Raw genomic sequence first — 24,885 nt, 5'->3', positions numbered from 1 at the left:
TATTATACGATCCTAAACTAGCTTTAAAAAACCTGTTCTAAGACAGTTTAAAAATGGCTTCCTTTGTTTCGTGGAACTTTTCCTAAAGATAACACTGAAATTGTCACTACTTCCTGCATGACTCTTCTTCATTACTCTGTAACTTCCTGAAGATGAACCACATTAAATAAACTCTAGAGAGGCCAGGGTTAGAAGATACAGTACTTAGCAACCACTACATAAGTTGATTCATCTTATAGGATAGATGCTTTGCCTTTTATTTTTCAGAAAAAAAAAAAAGAAGCTGAAATAAAAGCACATATTTTTTTATCTATTTATGTTGAGTAAAATCTAGTCTACAAGTGGAAATACTAAACAGTAAGATTTGGTCGATAAGTGATCTTATGCTAGGCTTTCCACTAGGATTGTTCCTTTCTTCCATACCTTACCTTTTTCATAGTAGGAAGTCAGGCTCTAGCAGTCACTTCATCCTGCTACCTGAAATCAAATGTCATGGTGTTATTTTTTAGGACAAGCTAAAAAGAAAACTCTTATTCTTAAATTTGCTAGTTGTACGCCCAAAGTCGAAATTACTTTTTCCTCCTATTCAGGATTTACCCATATAAAAATATCTGCTAACACCTATATATGTAGAAATTTATAACCATTTAGGGTAGCTGTGCCTTAAATAAGTCAACCCAGTAAAATGCGTAAATTAGTTTTTAAAATCTCTTCTTTGGGATTAGGGAGTGGAGGTGGAAATTTGATCTTTGCATTTGTTTTTAAATTTATGGCTAATCATATGCATCAAGAATTAGTCCACAAATTATGTGAGTATGAAATTTAAAAACTATCAATTTTCAGTTGGGTTTACTTTTGATTTACTGTCCTAGGTCTTTTTTAAACTTATTTTTTCCTTTTGAACATTTTATTTTGTTTTAGGGTATCAGAGGATGAGATGGTTGGATAGCATCACTGACTCAATGGATATGAACTTGGGCAAACTCCAGGAGATAATGAGGTTCAGGGAGGCCTGACATGCTGCAGTCTGTGAGGTCGCAAAGAGTCAGACACGATTTAGTGACTGAACAACAACAACAAATAATCAATTAACAATGCTGTGATAGTTTCCAGTGAACAGCAAAACAACTCAGCCATACATACACATGTATCCATTCTCCCCAACAACCCCCTTCCAACCAGGCTGCCACATAACCTTCAGCAGAGTTCCATGTTCTGTACTATATAGGTCCCTGTTGGCTATCTATTTTGAATACAGCAGTGTGTGAATACATTCATGAAACACTGACTCTGTATTGTTTTACCATTCACCTTCTAAGTCAATTGTTGTTTCTCTTGATTGAATGATAATAACAATCACCACCTTCAGAGCTTTCAGACTCTAATTGGTAATGCTCTCAATGAAAATGACTTCACTACTTTTACCCATATGTAAACACACCACATAAAAGACAAATTCTTGGACTTCCCTGGTAGAGTAGTGGATAGAAGTCCTCCTGCCAGTTCAGGGGACACAGCTTCCATCCCTGGTCCGGGAAGATTCCACATGCCTCATAGCACCTAAGCCTGTGTGACACAACTACTGAGCCTGCGCTCTAGAGTCTGCAAGCTGCAACCACTGAGCCGGAGTGCCTAGAGCCAGTGCTCCACAACAAGAGAAGCCACCACAATGAGGCCTGTGAACCACAACAAAGAGTAGCCACCTCTCGCTGCAACTAGAGGAAGCCTGTGAGCAGCAGTGAAGACCCAGCACAGCCAAAAATAAGAATTAAAGATTTTAAAATTTAAAATAAATAAATAAATAAATTTTTAAAAAGCTAAAAAAAGAAAAAAAAAGGACCAAAAGATTTGTTAGAAATAATATAATTCAAAAGGAAATAAAGGACATTTGGAATTAAAAAAAGAGACAAAATCTTGACCCAAATAATGCCAAGAATTCAAGAGTAGGATGTGGCTTTGAGTTTATGCATAATTCCTGCAATTGTCACTCCTGATACTTTGGAGTGAAGGGAAAAGAATGCCGATAAGGTTGGCTTATTGGGTCTGTAATCTCCTGCTTTAATATCCAACTGTTTTCCATCCTTTGTGACTATTTGTGAGAATTCCAGGAGTTATATAGAGTGGGAAATTGTTCCACAGATTAATTATTGAAAAGGAATGCTCTATCCTCATGCCTTTGGGATGCCAATTGACTTAAGAGCAGTGGGTCCAAACAAGCGAAATTCAGTTCAAGTCAACTCATACTTACTAATATGCAAAGTAACCTGCGAAGGATATGGAGAGAATTAAAACAAGCACAAGCTGGGCCTAAGGCATTTCTAGGAAAAATAATACATTTCAGCAAATCTCATGAGACAAAAATCCACTTGTGCTAAGCCTTCTCCCTCATTTTGCAATTGTTTCAACTTCTCTTCCAAATAGTGTTCTGAGGATGAAATGATATCATTGCCTTCACCCAGTCCAAGACGTGAGTTGTCTCTAACCTCCAAACACGTAAAGGCACATGTCTGATTATAAAGTAAACTTTACCTTACATATAGATTCTATTTTTTCTCAAAAAGTTCTGGTGGGGACTGAAAGCTCACAATCAAATAAATAAGGGCATACTAGTGGATTCCATTTTATTTGTTACAAACAACATTGCTAAGTTTTAGAAAAATATTTTAAATCTCATCAGTCTATACTTCCAACCTAAAGATAATAATTGTTACTTACTTGATTTGAGAGTGTCAAAAAGAAATTTTAAGTGTTATTTAATTTGGTTAAAGAGACAGTCATTTTATTTAAACACTGAATAAATATCACCATTTCATTAACAGTTAGGGGCTTCCCTAGTGGCTCAGTTGGTAAAGAATCTGCCTGCAATGCAGGAGATCTGGGTTCAATCCCTGGGTTGGGAAGATCTCTTGGAGAAGGAAATGGCAACCCACTCCAGTGTTCTTGCCTGGAGAATTCCATAGACAGAGGAGCCAGGCAGGCTACAGTCCATGGGATTGCAGTCACACATGACTGGGAGACTTTCACTTTTCATTAACAATTAGGCTTCCCAGGTAGCGCTAGTGGTAAAGAATCCACCTGCCAATGCAGGAGATCCAAGAAACGTGGGTTTGATCCCTGGACTGGGATGATCCTCTGGGGCAGGAAATGGCACCCCATTTCAGTATTCTTGCTGGAAAATTCCAGGGGCAGAGAAGCTTGGCAGACTACTATCCATGGGACTACAGTCCATTGGATACAACTTAGTGATTAAACAACAAACAGCTCAAGATATACTCAAATGTACATTTCATGTTTTACATAATTTTTCATGAATATACTAAAAGAATCTGACACAACTGAGCAACTGAGCACTTTCATTAACAATTATGTTTTAATTATTAGACACACAGTAAGTTTGTCACAATAAAAATGTGAATAGTTTATTAATGGTTATGTACATTTCATCATATGATATGAATAGTTTATTAATGGTTATAATATGATATGAATAGTTTATTAATGGCTATGTACATTTCATCATATAGCTTATATCAAATTTCTGTGTTTGTAATTATTCCTTCTTATTAATGCGTACTTTGTCTCCAAACTGTTATAACCGGCAGTTTTTTTCAATTTTCCTAACACAATACTTAAAACCCAAATTACCAAAGTCATATATCTGACAATATCATCATTAAAGATTACACTTTTTTACAAACATTTACTCAACAAATTTCCCTCAAGTGATACCTATAAACAAGGTATTAGGCTTGGCACTAGGGACCAAGAGGTGAATGACTCAATTCTGCTCTTATGGATCCCTATCTGGTAACAGATACAAACAAATTACCATACAATTAGAAATGGTTATGAAAGGATAAGTACCTCACTCAGTCTGGAATGCTAAACAAAGTGACAAGAGAGTTAAGAGTTGAAGGATCAGTAAGAGTTGGACAGCCTGTTTAGTCCCTAAGTCATGTCCAACTCTTTGCAACCCTATAGACTGTAACCAGCCAACCTCCTCTGTCCATGGAATTTTCCAGGCAACAATACTGGAGTCTGTTGCCATTTACTTCTCCAAGAGATCTTCCCAACCCAGGGATCAAACCCACATCTCCTGCATTGGCAGGCAGATTCCTTACCACTGATCCACCAGGGAAGGCATAAAATCACCATCAGACCAATAGCCCTTAGTACAGTTCCTGCGAATGTCCCCATGACTGAATGGCTGAATGAATGAAAGAATGCATGAGACAGTTTGACCAAGTAATATCGGCTTCAGCCATGCTTGTTTCTCAATAATATAAACATTTTCAATACTTTATAGTTAGTCCACTGCATGCAAAACGCCATATAGGAGTCATGGAGAATGACAAAAAAAAAAAAAAAGAAGAAATATAATCTCTGCTCTCAGGAAAGATGCATTAATTCAACAAATGTTTGTTATATTTTCTGTTTTCCCATGTTCCTGGTGCTTTGCAGGCTGTAGACAGAAAAAATAATAGATACTACTTAAGGCCAGAGCTGCTTGCAATGCAGGAGACCTGGGTTTGATCCCTGGGTTGGGAAAATCCCCTGGAGAAGGGAATGGCAATCCACCCCCATATTCTCACCTGGAGAACCCCATGGACAGAAGAGCCAGATGGGCTACAGTCTGTAGAGTCACAAAGAGTCGGATACATCTGAGCGACTAACACTAAATACTAAGGCCAGAGGAGAAACAGAAGTGTAACAATAATTTCAGCATTACTAACTCTGACTTTTGAGACTCTCTTAATCATTGCTTATAAATTTTCAAGTGTATTCTTAACATTTTCTAAGCTTGAAAATTATTATAGAGCTATATATGTATATATGCCTCAAGACAGTAAAGTGTCTGACTGCAATGCAGAAGACCTGGGTTTAATCTCTGGGTTGGGAAGATCCTCTGAAGAAAGGAATGGCAACCCACTCCAGTATTCTTGCCTGGAGAATTCCATGAACAGAGGAGCCTGATGGGCTATAATCCATGGCATTGCCATACGTGTTCTAAAGACCAGAGGACTAAAAGACTAAAACTAAAGCTGAAGTATTTAACATTAGAATAAAAGAAAGACATTAGGATTGCAGTCCCTACACTTAAGTCCTTAATACTTCTATTTCATTCCTGTGAGTTGAGGTCCAACAGCCCACCTATTCTCTTCCATATATGTCACAACATTCGCAAAGTCAACTGATTTCACCATTGTTCATTGGAAGGACTGATGCTAAAGCTGAAACTCCAATACTTTGGCCACCTCATGCGAAGAGTTGACTCATTGGAAAAGACTGATGCTGGGAGGGATTGGGGGCAGGAGGAGAAGGGGACGACCGAGGATGAGATGGCTGGATGGCATCACCGACTCGATGGACATGAGTTTGGGTGAACTCCGAGAGTTGGTGATGGACAGGGAGGCCTGGCGTGCTGCGATTCATGGGGTCGCAGAGTCGGACATGACTGAGCGACTGAACTGAACTGGACTGAACTGAAGGTCTGGAAAGCCCTTGATGTTTCTCTTGTCCTCATCTTTTAACCCAGCTTGTAGTCATTAAAAAGTCACATGGAGTTTTACACATTGGTTACTTTTCCTTCCTCTTCACTTACAGAACACTTAATGCTATATCCATTCATGACCACTTAATGACTCAGTACCCACTGACTGACACTTGAGAAAAAGCTCTCAAGCATCATAGCATGCGATTCTATCATAATCTATACATCAAAGTTCTTCAAAAGTTCTAATAAACTTTGGGGTCATTTAATATTACATCACACCAAGCCTCCAGAATTTTTAGTGTCATGTGGTTCCCATGTCAGAAAACAGTATCATTGGTTTAACACTTATAATCTGCTTCTGCAAATAGATCATAACCCCCTCATAAGCAAAACCTAGATATCTTTTAATACCCTACTGTATTTGAAACAGTCAGAAATATATCAAATGCTCAAAATATTTGTGAATTACTTATTTCACTGCAAGGGAAATAATAACAAATGTCTATTTGTTTAATTTAGAGCATTTGAATAAATTTACTAGCCTGGAAGAATTTTCCACTAAGTTCTTCTTATGCCTAAGGTTAGGCAATTTTGACAGCTGCATTAATTGTTAGCAATACATCCATCAACCAGCAACTTTTCTTATATTCCTCATATCCAATTTTCTAGAGAATTTTTTACTTCAATAAATTATGGCTTGAATGAAATAAACACTGTATTCCCTAGTGTTCTGAAAACCATAAGTTTACCAGATATGAATACTTAAGCCTCAAATATTTTATTTATATGATCAATAAATGAATTGATAGAAATAAGGTATATAAATATAATATAAATCACCATAGTTCCTAATACCTTAGTAAATTTGCAGTTTTAGCTAAACACAGAATATTTATAGAATATTTTAAAGCTCGAACCAGTTCTCAAACTTTATGTAAGGAATTCATTGAATGGTAGATTTGTTTGTACTTGATGCTATGTGAGAGGTTATTCACAAATACTCAGAAATCAACTTCCAAGAAATACTTTAAATTACCTCAACACTTTTTTTTAAAAAAAGTAGCAAGTTTCCAGTAAGCTTCCCTATGATCTTTGATATCTTTAAACCAAAGGAATTTCTATACCTTTACCTTTCCAAAATTTTAGAACTTTTAGAAAGCCTTTGCCCAAAAACACCATTTCATACTATCATTTTCTATGTATTCCACTATGTTATTTTAAAAAGGGGTAACCTGGAAAGCATTGTTATATCCTAATACTATGATAGGATTGGAAAAGATTACAAGTAACTACTTTAGAAAATATAAATGTGAAAGTAAAACAATTATCTTTGTCACACTGGCAAAGTTTGTTTCAGCCAGGACATTTTGGAGTATGATACCTGGAACCCAGTTCATTCTCTCGGCAAAACTCTGTTAGCCTTTGCCCTGGTTAATTTTGTACTTCAAGGCCAAACTTGCATATCACTCCAGGTATCTCTTGACTTTCGACTTTTGCATTCTAGTCCCCTATGATGAAAAAAAAAATATTTTGGGGGTCTAGTTCTAGAAGGTCTTTTAGGTCTTCATACAACCATTCAACTTCAGCTTCTACGGCATTAGTGGTTGGGGCATAGACTTGGATTACTGCAATAATGAGTGGTTTGCCTTGAAAACAAACAGAGATCATCCTGTCACTTTTGAGTCTGTACCCAAGTACTGTATTTCGGACTCTTTTGTTGACGTCTGAGGGCTACTCCATTTCTTCTAAGGGATTCTTGCCCATAATAGCAGATATAAAATATCAATGTTCATTCTTGCCATCTCCTGTTTGACTGCTTCCAATTTACTTTGATTCATGGACCTAACATTCCAGGTTCCTGTGCAATACTATTCTTTACAGCATTGGACTTTACTTCCATCACCAGTCACATCCACAGCTGGGTGTTATTTTCACTTAGGCCAAAGCCTTTGAATGTGTGGATCACAACAAACTGTGGTATACTCTTAAAGAGATGGGAATACCAGACCATCTTACCTGCCTCCTGAGAAATCTGTATGCAGGTCAAGAAGCAACAGTTAGAACCGGACATGAAACAACGGGGTGGTTCCAAATTGGGGAAGGAGTACGTCAAGGCTGTATATTTTCACCCTGTTTATTCAACTTACATACCGAGTACATCAATGTGAAATGCCAGGCTGGATGAAGCACAAGCTGGAATAAAGATTGCCAGGAGAAATATCAGATACACAGATGACACCACCCTTATGGCAGAAAGCAGAGGAACTAATGAGCCTCTTAATGAAAGTGAAAGAGGAGAGTGAAAAAGCTGGCTTAAAACTCAACATTCAAAAAACTAAGATCATCCGGTCCCATCACTTTATGGCAAAAAGATGGGAAAACAATGGAAACCATGACAGACTTCATTTTCTTGGTCTCCAAAATGACTGCAGATGGCTACTGCAGCCATGAAATTAAAAGCAACTTGCTCCTTGGAAGAAAAGCTATGTCAAACCTAGACAGCATATTAAAAAGCAGAGACATTACTCTGCCAACAAAGGTCCATCTAGAGAAGGCTATAGTTTTTCCAGTAGTCATGTATGGATGTGAGAGTTGGCCTATAAAGAAATCTGAGTGCTGAAGAATTGATGCTTTTGAAGTGTGGTGTTGGAGAAGACTCTTGAGTGTCCCTTGGACTGCAAGGAAATCAAACCAGTCAATCCTAAAGGAAATCAATCCTGAATATTCATTAGAAGGACTGATGCTGAAGCTGAAACTCAAATACTCTGGCCAACCTGATATGAAGAGCCGACTCACTGGAAAAGACCCTGATGCTAGGAAAGATTGAAGGCGGGAGGAGAAGGGAATGACAGAGGATGAGATGGTTGGATGGCATCACCGGCTCAGTGGACATGAATTTGAGCAAAGTCTGGAAGATGAAGGATAGGGAAGCCTGGTGTGCTGCAGTCCATGAGGTCACAGGAGTCAGACATGATGGAGCAACTGAACTGAACTGAACTTATATGCAACCCATTTAAAAACAGGAGAGCTAGACATACTGGCTCATGAAACTGACAAAGTTGATTAAGTACCAAGAACTCATGTTTTCTCTGCATCTCTGGTCTGTATTTTGCTAGGACTCCACATATTCATCTCCCAGCATCTACAGGTGCTCTTTTGATGATCCTAAAATGTCTATGGCATCCCCAAACCTCACATCCTCATGATCTTCCCCTTTCTTCCAATGCTTACTCAGATAGCCTATCCTGATAACCTGGGATTGAAAGTTATATCCATATATCTTATTTCTAATGTGTGGTTTTCATTAGACGGTAAAATAAGCTTAGAGATTGAAAGGGTTCTTAGATCCAATTTCTGTGTGTGTGTGTGTGTGTGTGTGTGTGCGTGTGTGTAGGTTTCTCCACATTAACAAACAATTCAGATTGCACAATTAAAGGGCTCAGTCTCATAAGACTGTCCTCCACTTCAGAGGTCAGTTGCAAGCCCAGGCTCTTACCAGTGCCTCTGACTGACTGGTTATAAATTAAAGGTTTCCACAACCCGCTCCCTGCTTTCTATTAATTTACTTGAACAGCTCACAAAACTCGAAAAAACATTTTACTTAACAGCCAGATGGAAAAGATGCATAAGGCAAGGTAGGTGGAAAGGGTGTTGAGCTCCATGCCTTCTCCAGCCACACCAGGCTCCTAAATTGCCATGTGGTCACCAACCCAGAAACTTCCTGAACCCTGTCCTTTTGTACTTTTATGGAGGCTTCATCACATGGGCATGGCTGATTAAATCATCAGCCACTGGCGATTGATGAACCTCTTGCAGCTCCCCAGAGGTCTGGTATGGTGGGGGTGGGAAGAGGGGGAAAGGAGGTCTCAACCCTCTAATCTCAAGGTTGGTACCAATGACAATCCTTAAGTGCTTCCAAAGGTTACCTCATTCATATAACAAAAGACACCTTTATCACTCCCAATACTTAGGAAATTTCAAGTGTTCTGAAAGCTGTGAGCCAGAAATGGCACAAAGACCAAATATACATATATCACTGAAAGACCATTATATATTTCTTATAAATCATAGTATCATTGAGGCCAAAATCAATATTTTAAAAAAATGAAATAGAACTGATTTTAAGGTACCAAAAGTATCATATATGGTGACAATAAATATTGTTTCTATAAGTTTTTTGTTTCACTAAATGCATGTGTATGTGTGAATGTATATGTACTAGCTCAAAAAAAAAAAAACAAGCTCCTAATACAGTTGAAGGTTTGTGTTTGGTGTAAACACATTTTACAGCTCCTCCAGGTGCTGGATAAGCAAAACGAGTATGTAATAAGGCCATGATTAACATAATGAAACTAAATTACTGGAACAAAACATGAAATGAAAAACAGGGCAGGGGTGATGGGTATTGAGAAATAAGAATGGGAAAGATAGGAACCAGACAAAGGAATTTATTTCAAAGGCAATGAAAACCATGTGAAAGTTTTAAGCCGGTAAGTAAATACTTTGCAGTACTTCTGGCAGCATTGGAAGGAGCAAATTGGAAAGGGCAAATAAGGTAGGTCAAAAAATAATAACAAAAAGACTAATACAGGGATTCAGACAAAAGATGTTAATGGCATGGTATACTGGGAAAATATCACGAGAAGGTAGTGTCCATAGAGCTTTGGGGCTGACCAGACATAGGACATGAAAGAGAAAAAGGAATATCAAGCAGCGTACAGGCGTCAACATGGAGTGACCTTGGTTCCCATCACTAAGACTGGAAAAATTAAAGGGAGTAGATTTGGGCGTGGCTTTGAGTACTTTAAGGTCTGTGTAGGACATTCAGATTAATGTCTTGCGCACAGCAAGAACGTTTCCGGTCAAGATCCAGAGAGCAGGGAACAGTCTACATGAGGCAGTGGAAGAACATGTTAGTAAGAAGAGGACCAGGGACAAAAGACTATAGGGCCTCTGTGGTAGGGCGAAATGAGACTTCAAAGGCAGACTAAAGGAAACGGTCGAAGAGATGGAGAGGGGATGAGACTCAACTACGAAACCCAAGAGAAATCAGGTTATATATAAGGACTGAAAATAATCCACTAGATTTAGCAATGAACAGGTGGAAAATCCCTGTGCTACAATCAGAAACCTTATTACAATGGGTTGTATGGTAAATATTTGGAGACAGTAAACACAGTGTGTGTGTGTTTGTCATTGTGTGCCACACGTATACGTGTGTTTTAGGAGCTGCAGAGTATAAAAACACACTCTATAGAAGGATGTGCAGGACAAAGCGTGGGTTGTTTTGTTTGGCTGGCTTCAAAGAAACAGGCAACAAGAACTTGCAAATGTCTTCCAGTGGATATTGGAGTAAACCCACGATGTTTACAGGACTTAGGGTTCAGTGGAAGAGCAGGAGCCAGGTACAAAGCCCCCAACAAGTCAGAAAATCTGTGAGTGTGCTGTAAAGACACACAGGAAGATATTTCATAAGCATAAGCATCTTTAGGACAGGGTTCGTTAGAACACTGCACCACTTTGGAGACAGGGGAAAGGCAGGCAGTCTGGGGAAGGTGTTCTCATCTGTGCATATCAGGATCCTGAAGGCAGGCTCCGGGGGAAAGCTGAGAGAGAGAAAGAAGGCTGACCAACCACCTGCTGAGATGACTACTTTCCAACAGGGAAGAGTCACATGGTACCATCACCAATCTACTCAGTCTTTAGGTTTCTCTATTCAGCTTCCCTAATACTTTCATTGTGCCTCACTTTCTCCCAAGAGGCAGATGAAATACCACAACTTTTACTATTAGCATGATAAAATTAGGTCACCTCTTTTATGGCCATTAAATGCAACTGCATCGGCCGAAGGGATATTTCATTTTCCACTTGCACAGTTCTATGAAATTGTCTTTTCTAGCAACTGAATTCCATAAAGTTAAATTTTCCCATATGTACAGAGGGGACTCAGTATCATTCATGATGTGAGGCTGTGTTATATTATTGTAGCCAAGCCATTCTCATCCTCATCTTATATACATATTAGACTTTCTTTCTCTCTTTTCCTCTCTTTCATTTCATGATTTTAACAGCAAAAACTAGAAACTTAAATGTTCTTCCCTGTCCTACAGTGTCAATATCACCCATGTGGATACACAGACACACACAGACACACACACACATCTCCTGTCCCACAGAGACATTTTCCAAGCATTGTTTTTGCAACTAAATCCAAGAGGGAACAGCAGCCTAGTTTATTATTTTAGCATAAACACTTTTACTTTCTCATGGATATTAATATAATCTACTTAGATGTTGTCGATATGCACATTCAATAATAACTGGTATCAAATTCCTTAGTTGTATTCTTTACTTCTTTCAAGAACTTATACTGCCCCTCCCAATCCACCCATGGCACTTTGATAGCAAAAAAGAAAAAAAAAAATGGGATCCTAAGGACAGAACCACAAGTCATAAATCATTCACAAGTGACATAACAATGGTATGTGTTTTGCTGGAAAAGGGCTGTCAACAGAAACTGTTAGCACATTCTTTTCTTTCCATGCAATATGCAGATCGTATGACCCCGAAGCCTACTGGGCTAAGGGGCTAATACTTGGTCAATGTGCTAATGTAGAAATTTAGATCTGAAAATATTTAGATATGAGCTAAAAGAAAAGTTTCATTTTCCTTTAATGAGCATTCATTGAGTGCTTATATTGTGACAAGCATTGTCCTTGGCACTTTACAAGATTTGGAAATTTCATTCCCTCAAACTGTCCCAACAATCTTAAAAAGTAGGTACTAGTATATCTATAGGTGCCAACTGAGGCTCAGATAGGTTAGTTTGCATGATGTCACACATTTAATAAAATGGCTGACTAATGAAATAATTTTTTAAAAAGGAAAAAAAAATATCTCCTGAAGCAGTCAAAAAAAGAAATACTAAGTCTAGCAAATTCTATATTCACATCACTTCTATATTACTTCTATCAACAGAACATTTGAAATCAAGATAACAAAAAATCAGCCTAGTTAAATCCACAATGGTGGCTAATTTTAGGAACTGTTTTAAACTACAGAATTAACCTACTTAAAGTAATAAAATTTCATACCAAAATATCAAAAATTATTCAAAGGCAGTGACTTCAGCTTTATATATATATTGTTAGTATTAAAATCATCTACATTTATTTAAACTTCTAAATTGGACTGTTTGCCATTACTCTTTGTGAGGATACATGCATGCGTGCCAAGTCGCTTCAATCATGTCTGAGTCTTTGTGACCCTGTGGACTGTGGCCCGCCAGGCTCCTCTATCCATGGGATTCTCCACACAAGAATACTGGAGTGGGTTGCCATGCCCTCCTCCAGGGGATCTTCCCAACCCAAGAACAAAACCACATCTTTTAAGTCTCCTGCATTGACAGGCCGTTTCTTTACCACTAGCGCCACCTGGGAAGCCTATAAAGATGTGTATCTTTCAGTAAACTACATTTTTAACTTTTCAAAAAAGAACTGTTGAAAATCATCTTTAATTAAATACAAATCAAGTTTACTTTGTAGGCTTTATTCTTGAGATCTTAAAATGTAAGCACCAAAGGTTTTTAAAACATGCTCTACTGGTTTCTTTTGTTTTTTTCCCTTTGCTTTCCTAAGCTTGTCTGAATATTGGGCTGCCTGAAATAACAGAACAGTAAAATTTCCCTACCTCCACCATTGCCATTAAAAAGAAGGAGCCTAAGCAAGTGACCTTCAGCAGTGCTTTTCTAAAAGGACACCAGGTGATGCACTCTCAATGCACTTGGTCACCCACCCTCACACAGAGAAAGTCCCTAGTCCTTGGCAGTTGTTATAGGCAGAAGTCTACAGATGGCCACTTCTACTCAATAAGAGGTCATTTTCCCTTCCTGGAAAGTTGTATGTGACGCATGAGCAATACAGGAATTTGTAGTTCCTGAGCTCCCTGTAAATTAAGACCAGGCTTCCGTGAGCAAGAAGAGAACACCAGAAAAGCGTAAGAGGTACCACCATGCAGTGGCAGCCCCTGGCCGGCAGCTCCTGCATAAGCTGGTCTGGTAAAATCTGCTGGACTGGTGAGGAGAGGCCTGTGCAGATGGAGGGTTTTGTGCTCAGTTCTACCACAACAGCACCCGCCACAGTACCCAGCAGTGCCCAGCAGTGCCTCACCTCACTGTAAAGTAAAATGGGTTCACAGTCTATGTAAAGATAGGCCAGAAGTTTGCCTGCCTACCTACAGAGTTGAAAGCAAGCAGTGGGAGTCTCGGGAATCCGCCATATTTGGAAACAGCTGGGTAAAACACATGAGCAAGAGGAATCAACAGAGAGCAGTGGGAAATGACGAAGATATCACCAAAGATTCATTTGGACAAAATCAGCTTTCCTCAACTATACGTGAGAAACGGCTTAATGGTGAAACATTTCCAGACATGAGCAAGTTAAGCCTATGGTTACATGAAACTTGATCCTGCGGTTGTTAGCTTTCATACACACACATGGGTCAATAAGAAAATCCCCACATTACAAACCTGCCACTCCCAGACAACAAGACTCTTAATCTCTGCCATGTGTGGTGATGACACAGATCTCATTCCATTAACAACATGAAACTCAAAAGGATTCGAATCATATCATTCTACAGAGAAAGAAGGGGAAAGCAGTAAGCCTGAAACGCACACTGGATTCAATATGAGGAAAGTGCACTTTCACTGAAGATGAAGTTCATAAAATAAGCACTATGTTAATAACATGCTGAGACATACCTATTAAGTAATAATTGTGAAAATCGGTCTATGGTAGGCATGGCTTTAGTGTCCATGGCCTGTCTGAGACTCTGTCATAGTATCTATTCACATGGGTAGCTTATCAGGGAATGATGCAATTATTCAAGAAGATTTTTTTTTTATGCCTGTGGTTGGTCCTAGTCTCAGCCTAAACAAGACAGCACTGAGTTAGAGACTGAACATTTTCAGTGTGGGCTGAAGCTGATGTCACAGTAGTACACACCCTGATATTCAGCCTCCCAGAGCATACCCATCATCTTGATTCATGTTTCCTTTTTTAGCTACATTAGTTTGTTAGTGGATAAGAAGCAACACATCTGCCTACACAGCAAAATCATAAAAATCTTAATTGTCCGGGAAAAAAATCTTTGTCTAAGCCCAAGAGTCTCTCCTAACACAGATCAGTAAACGTTATCTTTCTACTGCATGCTTATCTCAGCAACATAATGCTAACTCTGCTAATTATCCCACAGTGTTTTATATGCCTTCTAGGGTGTGTGCTTCAAGAGTTTTAAGCTCTGAAATCACTATTTTAAGAACATGCACTGTTCAGAGATCCATGTATATAAAAAGTGAAGAAAAGAAGCAGTGGAGTTTGCAAGAAGAGCTAGAGTATTCCCTTTAAAATTGAATTTAAATTCACATGTCCCTGCTCCACCTCTGCCCAAGCTTATGTAAAGTTACTCAGTCTTCTTGGACCTCGATTTTCTCACCTACAAAATGGGAACAATATCCCTCACAGGGTTGTTATGAAGTTGAAGTGAGATCGTTTAGGTAAAAGGGCTTTCGTAAATTTAAAATTTCTACATAAACACAAGGCAATACAGCCATAGAGGTATCCATTTCAGGCACATGGACAGAGCGCTAAGAAGCATTCCTGTTAAATTGATCAGACAAAATTGGCATTGTGCATTCTAATGTCAAATTAAACAATGCATTAGTTCACATTTACTTCAAATCTGATGGTGTCAAGAGTTTAAATAGAGTGGCTTTTCTTCCTTTATGGTGTAAGCTCTGATCTAGCAGCTCTGATACCTTTGCAAAAAGCCTTATCCATCTGTCTAGGTTTTAAGATACAATTCCCATATGCACAGTTTTTAAAAAACTCACACATAGGGGAATATTAGAAACTCTCTGGACAATTTGAACAACTTAGTTTTCAACAGTCTAGAATGTACTGGCTACCAGTTCCCATTTAATTTGAAAATCTGCTTGTCATTCTCACGGTAGGACAGTTTGCATTATAAACCAAATGAAAGAAGAAAGTCAGCCCCAATATATGCAGAGTGTAAAATCTATGTGGCATGATGTTAAGCATAAAATATCATCTTGGCTTTCTGAGCAATAAATAACCTAAAGAAAACATCATGGACACAGGAAATAATAAAATTTTAGTTGTGTCCTGAATATTTACATTCGATATTCTTACCTAAAAGTTCATTTGTTAAATGTCTCTACCAATTCTGAGCACCTAGGCTAAAAAAATGAAGAAGTCAGATTTGATTTTCTCTAAGCTTTCGCACAGCTTTAATACTCAGAAATCCCTGCAAAGATAAATGGTGTTATCAAGTCAAATTGTGATAGAATTTTTAAAAATCAAGGCTCAGCTGAACTTAGTCCTAAGAAGAGCAAGAGCCACTGAAAGATAGAAGAGATGGGTACATTTAAAGTTGCCAGACATTATCTAAAAGTACTTTCATAAACATGGTCTCCTTAGGCTAAAAAACTACAAGCAGGTGAGAAATTGAGTACTCAGAGATCAGGGCCATCTCTAAAACTCCCATGGAAGGTGTTGCAGATATGGAAGTCACATCTCCAGGTTCCCAGCCGGTTCTGTTGTTGTTGTTGTTGTTGTTGTTGTTTAGTCGCTCAGCAGTGTCTTGTCTTTTTGTGACCTCATGCATGGACTGCAGCCTGCCAGATGCCTCTGTCTATGAGATTTCCCAGGCAAGAATACTGAAGTGAGTTCCCATTTCCTGATCCAGGGGATCTTCCTAACCCAGAGATCCAACTTGAGTCTCCTGCTTGGCAGGCAGATTCTTACCACTGAACCACCTGGGAAGCCTAGCCAGTTCTCTGAGTCCTACTTAGTGATTTTCAAAAAGTATTCCAGGAAGCTCTGAAGTTTTGAGAAGGGGCCTCAGGCTTATTGATAGGAGGTGGAAGGACATTTCAAAGGATGAGCTGATGGCTCTGGCTTCGTCCGCCCCCACCTTCCCGCTCCCCAGCAAAATCTCTAAGAACACATTCAAGTATATTCTACATTAGTCTTCTCAAAATATTTATCCTTTCACTTACTCCCATTCTCTGAAATAAATGATCTCATCTAAATTCTATCTTCCTCTTAAACCTATTGATTTCCTTTTCCCAAATCACACATTTGAAAAAACGGTTACCTCCATTCTTTTCATTCCTACTCACTTATCACCGTTAAGTATCTAGGAGACTCTACCTTAGGGCTGTAAATACTCCAGGTTGCTATGGCAATACACTTGTGTTGCTAACCTATCAGGAAAAGTGTTAGAGAGACACATCTCCATGTAGAAGCATCTGTATTCTCCAGCACCATCTCGGACTAGAAGCAACACAGGATTCTCATTCAACGAACAGGATAAATGAGACAAATAGCAAACTGAAGGAAACAGCATATTTTTTAAAAAATTCTTTACTTCCCTCACTCCTCTAACCCTCAACTTCATTTACCAGCAAGTAAATGAACAAGCAAACATAAAACACAGACCACATGGAACAGTCTTGACTACCTTCTGACAAATACCTTTGCATCAGAAAATAGCCTCAGAAAGTCAGAGAACTAATTATAAGGAGAGGAAAGCATGAAGGAAATGAATGTCATTTCAATAGTAAACATCCGTGCTTCTTTCCCACCTCTGAACTCCCAGGGAGTACGCCCTCTCTTTAACCTTCATCTTAAGCAAATACAAGGAAATGTAAGCCAAGCCAGGGTCCCGGAAGATTTTAGGATAACATTTATTACTATTTTTTCAAAAGCCTCTGGCACACCTTTTTTTCTCTTCTTTTCTTCTTTTTTTTTTTTTTTTTTTTTTGCTGGAATTCATTTACTTGATTGGATTTGAGGCATGTCAGAAAAATCATAAGCCCACTCCCAACCCACAACAAATCACTCCCTGTCCAGATGTCCTTATACGGCCAGACTACCTATAAATCTGACAGCTCAGTGTATGCATTGCGTACAGGTCTTGGCTCTGAGTCACATTCCCTGGAAGCTTTGATTTCCGCTTTGAGGGCTGGCACAGACTCCTGCTTGCTCCTATAAGAAAATGTCTATGACTGAAAGTTGAAGTGTGCAAGATTCCTTCTTTAAGTACACAAACACTCCAAGTCTGGCCACTTTCCTGTATTCCTGCCAGGTTTTCTCTATGTCTGATACCTGATCAAGTAGCTTATCTTTTTTTTAGGGGGGAATAAATCAACAAAGACCATAAGAGAAGGAATGTAGTACATCCGCAGCTGAACATCTTACAAGCCTTAACCAAACGACCTGTACAAAGGATGCCTGAGTAGACACACGCATACCTTATATAGCTCTGTAAATAGGACTCAGTGGCCATCTCAGTGAATTCCTCATTTTACCAGGAAAAAAAAAAAAAAAGCTCTCTAAAAAGCATTGGCCAGATAAACACTTGCTTACAAGACAAAATTAGTGCATCTTAACCATTCTGCACACAAATTCAAAGAACTTTTTTCTTCCATTTCTGACCTGCTGTCAGTCAAAAGCGTTGGGATAAGTCAGAGCTGGAAGAAGTTGTAAGAAGCCACTATTTCCACTTTACCGCCCAGGCACACACAAACATTTGCTGAGTCATTTATAATAGTACAAGAATTCAGATTCCACGGCATGAGTGAAGGGCAGAGTGTCAGCCTTTCCCTTTGAATTTCCTGACACCAGATGATCTGTATCACAATATAAACATACCTTTGAGTCTGTGAATGTCTTGGGTGTATTCACTGTCTCTCTCCCTCTCTTTCTGTCAGTCTCTTCATAATCTTTTGTTTTAAACTCTTCAAAAAGAGTTTTGATCATAAAGCCCCAATCTAACCTTACATGCAGAGCATGTTTTTCTATTCTGAGATTCCATTTTCTATATATTTCAATATGCTGTCTTCTTTTAGCCAATATTAAAACCATCCAATTGGAGCTAACTATGGACTTTTGAGACTGAAAGACCACGTGAATTTTACAGTAAAACCAAATTTTTTAAATAATGTGACCTGATATTAACAGCACAGCAGAATAGGAATAAACTTGTTATGTGCTTGTGGAAAAACGGGAAATCAAGAAAGATAAATAAAGCACTAATTCTCTGAAAACTATAATCTAATTATACTTAAACCCTATGAAATAAAATATTATTACCATCACTTTATAAGTGAAAACTTAAGACTATGACTCCTACTTGTGACTTCCCTAAATTTGTGAATGGCAGTTCCAAGAATACAACCCAGGTCACCCAACTGGAACCCAGTCTAGCAATTTAGCCCCTCCATGAATGAGTCTCCACTCTGCTGGACATGAAGCTGGTGGTGGTGGTGGCTCTTAGGACCTCTAGAGGATTCAAAAATCCCCAACTGGTTTTCCCAGCTCTCTCACCCTGCAAGCCACGAGAGCTCATGGCCTAGGCCGCAGGCCACCTTGGGTGAGGTCCCAGCTTCTCATCCCTACCCTTCCCCATCCACCACACCTTTCCAGCCATTAGTGGTAGATATAATTGGAGGTTTAGGTCTTGAAAGATTTCACTGTGGCTTCCCACATATTTTGGACTTTTAAAATCATCCACAGGGGAAGAAAAAATTGGGGACCAAGTTACCTTTAATACACATGCGGCTATTAACATAACTTGGAATGTTCCTTCTTTAAATAGGAACTTTTAAGGCCTCTTCTCTTTGAGGAATGCTTGGAAAGAACATTAAATAACAATGATGAAAATTCTTCCTCAGCTTCAGAGGCCCCCATCGCTGGCTGGCCATTCACACTGTTGACATGCAACTACACTGTACAACATGTGGATTGCTTAACAAGGTAATTGTGCACAGATGATGTGGTTTGTGCTGAAGTTAAAGTAGTTATTTTTTTCTTGGCTCTTTTTCAACAGAATAAAATGAAACTTGAAAAAAATGAGGCCTATTTAAACAGGCTATTTTCAAATTATAATCTATAATGTTCTGAAAGCTTGCTTTTGCATCTTAAACAGATAGGTTAATCTTCAACCTATACAAGAAATAATCAACAGCTAAAATGAATCTGCTCATGGTAACACCAGCATCCAACAATGTGACATTACAATAGGAAAAAATGGCATAGCCCTGGAATCATTCTCTTTCCATAAAACGGAAACTGGAGTTATTAACGAATAAGCAACTAAACTATATATTCTAAAAGGAAGCACGGTTAATTACCTGACTCCTTAGTGAAGCTAGATAGCAATATTAGGAAAGGGACATATGTTTAGATTTTGTTGGCCATATTTGACATCTGCACAGGAGCACAGGGAATAAAACTTGTTCCTGCCTTGATCTAATCTAACTCTATTAGGCTTCCGGCTCCTAGGGTAATAAGAAGTAACAATCACTATTCATAGGTGTGAGGAGAGTCACTAAAATATATTATTTACTGACACTCAGTTTACAACCAAATACAATGGTATACAGTGTTCTTGTTACATAATTGGATTTTTTTTTATACTGCCAGACAAACCAAGACCAATTCACATTCAAAGATTATAGGTTTTAGTATAAGAAAAATCACTCATTTTTCAAAAACCCATGACTGTGTTTAAAACTCCCCAAGTAAACCCCAAGCTTCATGCTGGTCTCCTCCTGTAAGGTTTTCCTGTCTTCCTACCCCTTTTTACATCCCAACACCCAGGGCTTCTACCTACCCAGCACAGAATCAGTTGTCCTGACATAACAACAGACCGATTTTTTCTGTAAGTGTTGATGCCCAATCATCCCTTTTCCCTTTCTATGCCCCCAACACTAAAACTGCTACATATTAAGAGAACACGAAGAAAGAGTGTGGAAATCTCTCCCATAAAACTGCATCCATACTCAGACCCCTGGCTTTATTCTCTTTCTACTCTGGCCATGGGCACCCACGTTATTTCATGTGACAAATGATCAATTTCCTACATCCCCAACATATGGAATTCAGAGATTTGCAGGTATGCGTCTGCTTCTTGGGGATTTCAAGCAGTTAAAGACAATGAACCCCTCTTGTGCCCTCTGAAGAGTTTCAAAGGCAGACAGCCTCTAAAACCAAAAATCATTACCAAAAAATAAAAAGGAAACCTTTTCGAATTTTTCAGGAATCCCTGCTATTAGCCTTTCTTTTCTCAGCTATCTCCTACAAAGGATTTACGTCAGTGGGTCGAACAGGCACAGCTATCAGAAACAGAAATGAGTGGTATTTTTTAAAAAGTAGTATAAAAATAATAATAAAATCACTGCCGATGTGTTTTTATATGATATAAATCAGGAGTGATGCGAAGAGGCAAGGGGGGAAAAAATCCTATTTGGTGGCTGGAAATACTGAGCCCTTTTTTTTTTTTTTTTTTGGTGAGCTGGAGTGTGCCAGCTTTTTCAGACGGGAGGAATGCTGAGTGTCAAGGGGTCAGGATCAATCCGGTGTGAGTTGATGAGGCAGGAAGGTGGGGAGGAATGCGAGGAATGTCCCTGTTTGTGTAGGACTCCATTCAGCTCATTGGCGAGCCGGGGCCGCCCGGAGAGTATAAAAGCCTCGGGCCGCCCGCCCCGGCCTCACACAACAACTCTTCCCCGCTGAGAGGAGGCAGCCAGTGCGACTCCCACCGCCGGCGACCCACCTCCTCCAGTCCGACGGCAGCCGCCCCGGCCGACAGCTCCCGAGACCGCAGCCCGGCGCGCCCCTACCCCCGCCTCCGGCCCAAACCCGCGCCGCCCGCCCGGCCAGCCGCCTCTCGCCGCCTGCCGCCCGCCGGCTGCAGCGCCCCGACCATGTCAGCCACCAGCCTGAGCCCGGTCCGCTGCGCCTTCGTGCTCCTGCTCGCCCTCTGCAGCCGGGTAAGCACCGGAGACCCCGCAGCGGCCGGCGCCGGGGGGAGGGACGCGGGGGGCGGGAAGGGGGCCAGGCGGCGCCGAGGGGCGTGCGTCGGCTGACCGCCGCCTCCCTCCGCAGCCCGCCTCCGGCCAGGACTGCAGCGCCCCGTGCCAGTGCCCTGCCGGCCCGGCGCCGCGCTGCCCCGCCGGCGTCAGCTTGGTGCTGGACGGCTGCGGCTGCTGCCGCGTGTGCGCCAAGCAGCTGAGCGAGTTGTGTACCGAGCGCGACCCCTGCGATCCGCACAAGGGCCTCTTCTGCGACTTCGGCTCCCCGGCCAACCGCAAGATCGGCGTGTGCACCGGTAAGACCTGCAGCCCCCGCCCCCACCCCACCTCCCCGGGCCCCTCGCCCCCGACCCCAACACTGGGGTCCCGGGAGGGGGGACAGTCGATGACCTCGTCCCTCACACCCACCTTCCCGCTAACGGAAAATAACGCCGCTCGAATTGGGTCCCTTCCTCCCCTTCCGCTGTTTCCAGCCTTCCCCCTGGAGCCCAGCTTCCAGCTCCCATCCCCGATGCGCTTCCTGTTGGAGCCTCCAGAATGACGCTTGAGCCCTGCATCCCCCTCTTTTCCCTTCCTCTCCTTCAGCTAAAGATGGTGCCCCCTGCGTCTTCGGAGGAACTGTGTACCGGAGCGGAGAGTCTTTTCAGAGCAGCTGCAAATACCAGTGCACGTGTCTGGACGGGTCGGTGGGCTGCGTGCCCCTATGTAGCGTGGACATCCGCCTGCCCAGCCCCGACTGCCCCTTCCCGCGGAGGGTCAAGCTGCCCGGGAAATGCTGCGAGGAGTGGGTGTGTGATGAGCCCAAGGAGCACACCGTGGTCGGCCCTGCCCTCGCAGGTGAGCTGAGCCTCCTGCGTGATTCTCCCCCAGGGGCCGAGTCCTGACTTGGCCGAGGGTAGGGGGAAGTGTCTTAGCCTAGTGTCTCACCTTGTGTTTGTGTGCTCTGCTCTCATAGCTTACCGGCCGGAAGACACGTTTGGCCCAGACCCAACCATGATCCGAGCCAACTGCCTGGTCCAGACCACAGAGTGGAGTGCCTGTTCCAAGACCTGCGGAATGGGCATCTCCACCCGGGTTACCAATGACAACGCCTTCTGCAGGCTGGAGAAGCAGAGCCGCCTCTGCATGGTCAGGCCTTGCGAAGCTGACCTGGAGGAGAATATTAAGGTATGGTGTTCTGTTTCTGTTGACTCCTGGTCATGGAACAAGAGTGGACTGGCCTACAGCTAGGTCTCTTATCACCCCTGTTACAGAGGCCTGTTATCTCCAAAAATACCATTGAGCTGTTTTACTGGGATGAGACCTTCCCTAATAGAAACCACCAGTTTTCTACTAGGAAATCCTCCACAGCCCTGTTTCATTCAAGACACCCCCAAAGATGCCATGTCTATTTTTGGAAAACTGGCAAATGAGACTCAGACTTTCCCTCCTCAAAATATAAACAGAAGTTAGATTCCGGGGAGACTAGAACACACAGAGGTTGAAGATAGCCACACCCCTTGCAGAGTCATTGATTTTTCTCTCCTCCCTTGTCTTCCTCAGAAAGGCAAAAAGTGCATCCGGACCCCCAAGATCTCCAAGCCTATCAAGTTTGAGCTCTCTGGCTGCACCAGCATGAAGACATACCGAGCTAAATTCTGCGGAGTGTGCACAGACGGGCGCTGCTGCACCCCTCACAGAACCACCACGCTTCCTGTGGAGTTCAAGTGTCCTGATGGGGAAGTCATGAAGAAGAGCATGATGTTCATCAAGACCTGTGCCTGCCATTACAACTGCCCCGGAGACAATGACATCTTCGAGTCACTGTACTACAGGAAGATGTATGGAGACATGGCCTAAAGCCAGAGACAGTGAGACATGTGAACATTTTAGGCTGTCACTTGAATCGATTCACATCTCATTTTTGTGTACACATGATTTCAGTGGCACAAGTTATCTAAATCTGTGCTTCTAACTGGGGAAAAGAAAAATTCCCACCAAATTCAAAGTACTGTGCCATGTGATATTCAAACAAATAGTCCATCAACCCCAGATACTGGTTTGAAGAAATTGAGACTTGACCATAGGACTATATTAGTGCACAGCACCAGCATGTATGCTAGGAGCAGTGGGAGGAGGCCAGTAGAAAGTCTTGTCATCTTTAGGGGTAGTGATGTGACTGCTATTTGGAATGTCACTGAAAAGAAAAACTTTAGCATGCTCACTGACCTGCCTATAGCTCCAGCGACAGCTCGGATGTGCATTCTCCAGCCATCATGAGGCTGAGTCAAGTTCGTCTTTAAGTCAGAACAGCAGATTCAGCTATGACATTTCTGATTCGATGACATTGTTCAGGAATCAGAATTCTGTCTATTAGACTGGACAGCTTGTGGCAAGCTAATTTGCCTGTAACAAGCCAGATTTTTTTTATTGATACTGTAAATATTGTGTGTATATATATATATTTGTACAGTTATCTAAGTTAATTTAAAGTTGTTTGTGCCTTTTTATGTTTTTAATGCTTTGATATTTCAAGTGTTAGCCTCAATTCTGAACACCATAGGTAGGACGGAAAGCTTGTCTGATAATTCAAAGCATGAAATGGATATTCAAATAGAAATTCTGTGCAGTTGGAGCAACAGTCCATCCAAACAGGTTGTTTGCTGAAGATGAGGCAGTGATGTCCTTCAAAGTCTGATCTGTAGGTTGGAAAAGTGGTAGCCTCACTTTTAACGAACAAATGACCTTTATTAAAAACGAGTGGCTCTGTATAGCTGATTGGTTTTTCCACCTGGAAGCATTTGTCTCTACTTTGACTATGACTGTTTTTTGGACAGTTTATTTGTTGAGAGTGTGACCAAAAGTTACATGTTTGCACCTTTCTAGTTGAAAATAAAGTATATATTTTTTCTATAAAGGGCTTGGTTTTTCATTTATTAAATGGGAAGTTTTTGTCTTAAAACTATGCACTTATAATTTTCTAAATATCTTTTTCTCATCTATCCTTATCAATTGGTTGATCCCTTCAATAGAATTTTTACATAAACATATTTCACAATGAATCAGGTGTCACAAATTTACAGGCATACACACTGTTGAGCACATGGGCACTTTTCATTATCTTCACTGCTACTGCTGCTGCTAAGTCGCTTCAGTAGTGCCCAACTCTGTGTGATCCCATAGATGGCAGCCCAGCAGGCTCCCCTGTCCCTGGGATTCTCCAGGCAAGAACACTGGAGTGGGTTGCCATTTCCTTCTTCAATGCATGAAAGTGAAAAGTGAAAGTGAAGCTGCTCAGTCCTGTCCAACTCTTAGCGACCCCATGGACTGCAGCCTACCAGGCTCCTCTGTCCATGGGATTTTCCAGGCAAGAGTACTGGAGTGGGTTGCCATTGCCTTCTCCTTTATCTTCACAGTACTTTATAAATACTTCAATTCTCTTCAGATTATTTGTTTCCACCAATCCCTGTTTTATTTATAACAGGGATTGTTCTGTTATATTGTTATATAA

General features: G+C 40.9%; 1 protein-coding gene and 1 long non-coding RNA gene across 7 annotated transcripts in view; one reads left to right on the top strand and one right to left on the bottom strand.

Moving 5' to 3' along the window:
- LOC138444863 (uncharacterized) overlaps positions 1-21,934 on the bottom strand; it is an 87,998-nt gene extending 66,064 nt beyond the window's left edge. For 2 of the 6 annotated variants that reach the window (XR_011258617.2, XR_011258619.2), the window contains exons 1-2: positions 21,804-21,898; positions 429-477 (exon numbers count right to left, since the gene is read on the bottom strand). This is a non-coding gene — a long non-coding RNA (uncharacterized lncRNA). Of the gene's footprint in view, positions 1-428; positions 478-21,803 lie in introns of all 6 variants that reach the window. The other 4 variants (XR_011258616.1, XR_011258623.1, XR_011258620.2 and 1 more) reach the window with 4 other exon arrangements.
- Positions 17,305-24,291, top strand: CCN2 (cellular communication network factor 2). The gene is made up of 5 exons (XM_069598439.2): positions 17,305-21,353; positions 21,469-21,691; positions 21,981-22,232; positions 22,351-22,562; positions 22,938-24,291. Exons 1-5 carry the CDS (start codon positions 21,288-21,290, stop codon positions 23,232-23,234), a joined length of 1,050 nt encoding a protein of 349 aa, XP_069454540.1. The 5' UTR covers positions 17,305-21,287; the 3' UTR covers positions 23,235-24,291.
- Positions 24,292-24,885: the final 594 nt, after the last annotated feature.

Source organism: Ovis canadensis, chromosome 8, assembly GCF_042477335.2.
Source record: "Ovis canadensis isolate MfBH-ARS-UI-01 breed Bighorn chromosome 8, ARS-UI_OviCan_v2, whole genome shotgun sequence".
NCBI lineage: Eukaryota > Metazoa > Chordata > Mammalia > Artiodactyla > Bovidae > Ovis > Ovis canadensis.
This window is presented reverse-complemented; position numbering and strand designations above follow the sequence as displayed.